The 3,404-nt window shown below is 32.3% G+C and overlaps 1 protein-coding gene across 1 annotated transcript; it reads right to left on the reverse strand.

Annotated features, from left to right (window-relative positions):
* Positions 1–1,561: 1,561 nt before the first annotated feature.
* On the reverse strand, positions 1,562–2,506 carry LOC134699865 (sex peptide receptor-like). Its single transcript, XM_063561271.1, has one exon. The coding sequence runs from the start codon at positions 2,504–2,506 to the stop codon at positions 1,562–1,564; it is 945 nt and encodes a 314-aa protein (XP_063417341.1).
* Positions 2,507–3,404: the final 898 nt, after the last annotated feature.

Here is a 3,404-nt window from a genome sequence, read left to right on the forward strand (position 1 = left end):
ATTTCCCCAAGATTTTTTTTGCAGCATTTAGTTGACAAAACATCCATAATTTCTTATTTTATAGTCCTTTATGTCAGGATTTCTGCGTTTTCTGTAAAATCAGGTGTTAAAATGACAAAAATCGGCTAAATTCATGCCGATTTTTGTGATAAGTGGACCATCTGATGTACCAAATAACTGTTTTTATTCGAAAAATTTGTAAGTTGGCAGTTTAAATGATTTAAATCTTCTCTTATGTCCATGAAAATAACAAAAAATGATATGCCTTATCCCAATTTTACCATAAAATACAATGTTAGCCATTTCTCCTTGCTATACTCATATATACATATGATGTCACATGGTTTCCATGGCAACCAGACTATTCAGATTTTTTTTATTAATTTTTTTTTAATTAGACTGTTAGTTTGGACTATTTCAACTTAAAAAAAAGTAATCGAAAAAAAATAATCTGGCCAAAATTTTTCATATTTGGTCTATTGTTACAGAGAATTGATGTTATATGTTCTGATGATTTACAGAACTTATTTATGACTCGTTTCTGTGTGAAATGTAATTCCTTTGGGCTTTTATGTCAGAACTATACCTTCACCTCCCTTATGGTAAGCATTCGTTGCTGTATATGATTTTGTAGATGTGTTTATTGGTCTTTACAGTTCCTCGTTTGAAATGTTCTACATTTAGATTTAAGGTCCTCACGGTATTGGTTTCCTCATTATTGATAGTATTACGGGTATTCCTAGTTATTAACTTTTAGTGGTTGTCTCATTGGCAATCTTACTCCATCATATCAAAATAAAATGCTGAATTTGAAATACAAATGTAGGCTCATTCTTTCCAATAAAAGAAAATGATTATATTTCGGGTTTAAGATACGTAAAAAAATACGCATCGACTTGAATTTCATACAACTTACAAATGTGTTAATCATTAAGAAACACATTTGAATTGTGAATAAATCTACATAAATGCCAGTAATGTAATAATAGTTTTTAATCAAAATCAATATTCTATCATAGTAACTCCCTATATCAGTACGTACTTATATATACAGTTGTCGAAACATAAACATAATTAGATACCGTCTGAGGTTAAGACAGATGTATTTTTTATATGTTTATACTTATGTGGTTTAACAGGGAAGATAAAATGAAAAAGTATCCATGAATTGTATTTATTTATCTGTTTCTAAATAAAATAGTGTTTACACTAACAGGGATACACTAAGATCAGTATGTTTTTACAAGTCCGGAATTGTTACTCAATTATCAAATTAATTAAATCGAAAGTCAAACGCCTGATCTTGAATGGCAACATAAGCAAAATCATGAAATCCTGTATCGACAAAACTAGATTGGTTCCCATGAATATCAACAAATCCACAGTATCAGCATTTGTGTTATAAATCTTTAGTTTGCTGAAATTTTACAGATGTGAACACCAGTTCTGTTTTTTCTTTTCTTTCAAGCATACATGCATTGAGTTTTTTTTCTAATAGCGTGAAGTTCCTTTTCACCATTCAATGCATATGCTGATTCCTGTTCATAATGTCTGCTGTACTTTATGACGAGCTTGGTTCTGTTGTTGACCTACAGAGCAATTCCTTCAAACTATCTCGGAACTGCTTTGACATTCCCACATATACCAATATATTTAGCAAAAATGAAATAACAAGTACCACATTTCCAAACTGTATCCCATCTTCTGTTGAAAACCAGTTTGGTACTGCAGGTAAAAACGCATCAAGGAAAATGCCCAATGTTGTCGGAAATTCTCCCAGGACAAATATAAGCATTACTAGGACAAGCATAACCGTTGTTTTCTTTTTGCTTCGCTGGTCAGATGACCTTCCGGAAACCATCTTTCTTCTGTTTACAGTAAGCACACATGCAATCATAGAAAAAGTCACAACAAATGCTGGCATGAGATGTAGTGTGAACAACCGAATTAACCAAATTATGTCTGGAATTTCATCCATAATATCTTTGTTGATGATATAAGGGGCTTTGCAATACAAGACCGAGCCATTTTCATCTGACCTTTTTACCTCACCTTCTATATTACGAACTAAAAGAAAAGGAATTTGCACGCTTGTAACAAATACAAACGATACAACTGAAAATAATACCGTGGTTTTCTGTCCGCATATACGTGGTCCTGAGAATGGGAAAAGACAAATCACACATCTTTGACAAGCAAGATACGTTGTTGTTAGAATCGATGAAGAATGGAAAATAAATGCAAACGACTCAGCTACATGGTTAATATAGCAACCACTGACACTTAGAAGATGTCCTGCGACGTAAGTTGAAATGGTATAAATTGTGCTGAACAATATCGTAGCGGTATCATAGAATGCAATGACAGAAAGAATAATCGAAACGGGGGATCTGTTTTTTGGCGACAACCAAGCTACTACTACAATAATGTTTGTGCTTAAAACTGCAACTAACAGCACAGGTTTTATGATAAGAACATATAGTGATTCTCCAATTAACGGATACATTTCTGCTTTTGAAAGCCTGCAAGTAAAACATAATTAACTTTACGCCAACTTAAAATCTATAAAATAATTATTATCACTTTTATGATATCTTTAATATTTGTTGCTTTTGTTGAGGTTTTTGTCATGTAAATTACAAATTTTGATTGCAGTCTTAAGACAAGTAACGAAAGACACAACACAGCTAAATATGTTATCTTGGTATTTAAAAGGCTACATTTGATACGAAATTGTAGACCATTTAAACCTAAATGATTGAACAGTTTGGCCAAATATCTTTCTAATTAATATTTATGTTTTTCTTTTAAAAAAAATGACTTCATTGTCAGATAATTCCCTTGGTAAGGTTAACATAAATGGTAAAAGAGTAATAGACCACTTGCGAATTCGTCCGTCACAGGGAAAACTCGTCAATAAGCCGCGCGTTTGTGACGTCATTCACCAGATACAGGGAATCGCCTGTATCTCTGCACTATTAACGTTCGTCAAGCATTTTAGTGATCATCATTGTGCAAGATAAAACTAGAAATATTTTTTTGTTTTGTAATTACTTAATCACAATTCCCTAATGCTAGCACTGCTGATTGTCAATTATGAGAATTTAGTTTGCCAAATAAATTGAGCAATATAGTATTATAATTTTCCAACCACTCGATCAACATTCTAACGGAGCGACGATGCAACTAAACGCACGAATGATGGTCACTAAAACCAGAGTTTTTGACGTAAATGCATCGAACTCGAAATTTTTCTACTGCTCTTTGATTAGTTTTAAATGTTGACGTCATATCGAGGTATTACAGATATAGTGTATAACTATCTCTATATGTGTGTACATTTTGGTGGTTTAGAAAAAAAACTGTATAGATGAAAAACGACTGATTTGTTGAATAGATATGTG

Source organism: Mytilus trossulus, unplaced genomic scaffold, assembly GCF_036588685.1.
Source record: "Mytilus trossulus isolate FHL-02 unplaced genomic scaffold, PNRI_Mtr1.1.1.hap1 h1tg000085l___fragment_1__unscaffolded, whole genome shotgun sequence".
NCBI classification, from domain to species: Eukaryota; Metazoa; Mollusca; class Bivalvia; order Mytilida; family Mytilidae; genus Mytilus; species Mytilus trossulus.

Excerpts from the sequence above, each read along its gene's own strand:
- LOC134699865 (XM_063561271.1), bottom strand. The coding sequence starts at position 2,506 with ATGTATCCGTTAATTGGAGAATCACTATATGTTCTTATCATAAAACCT.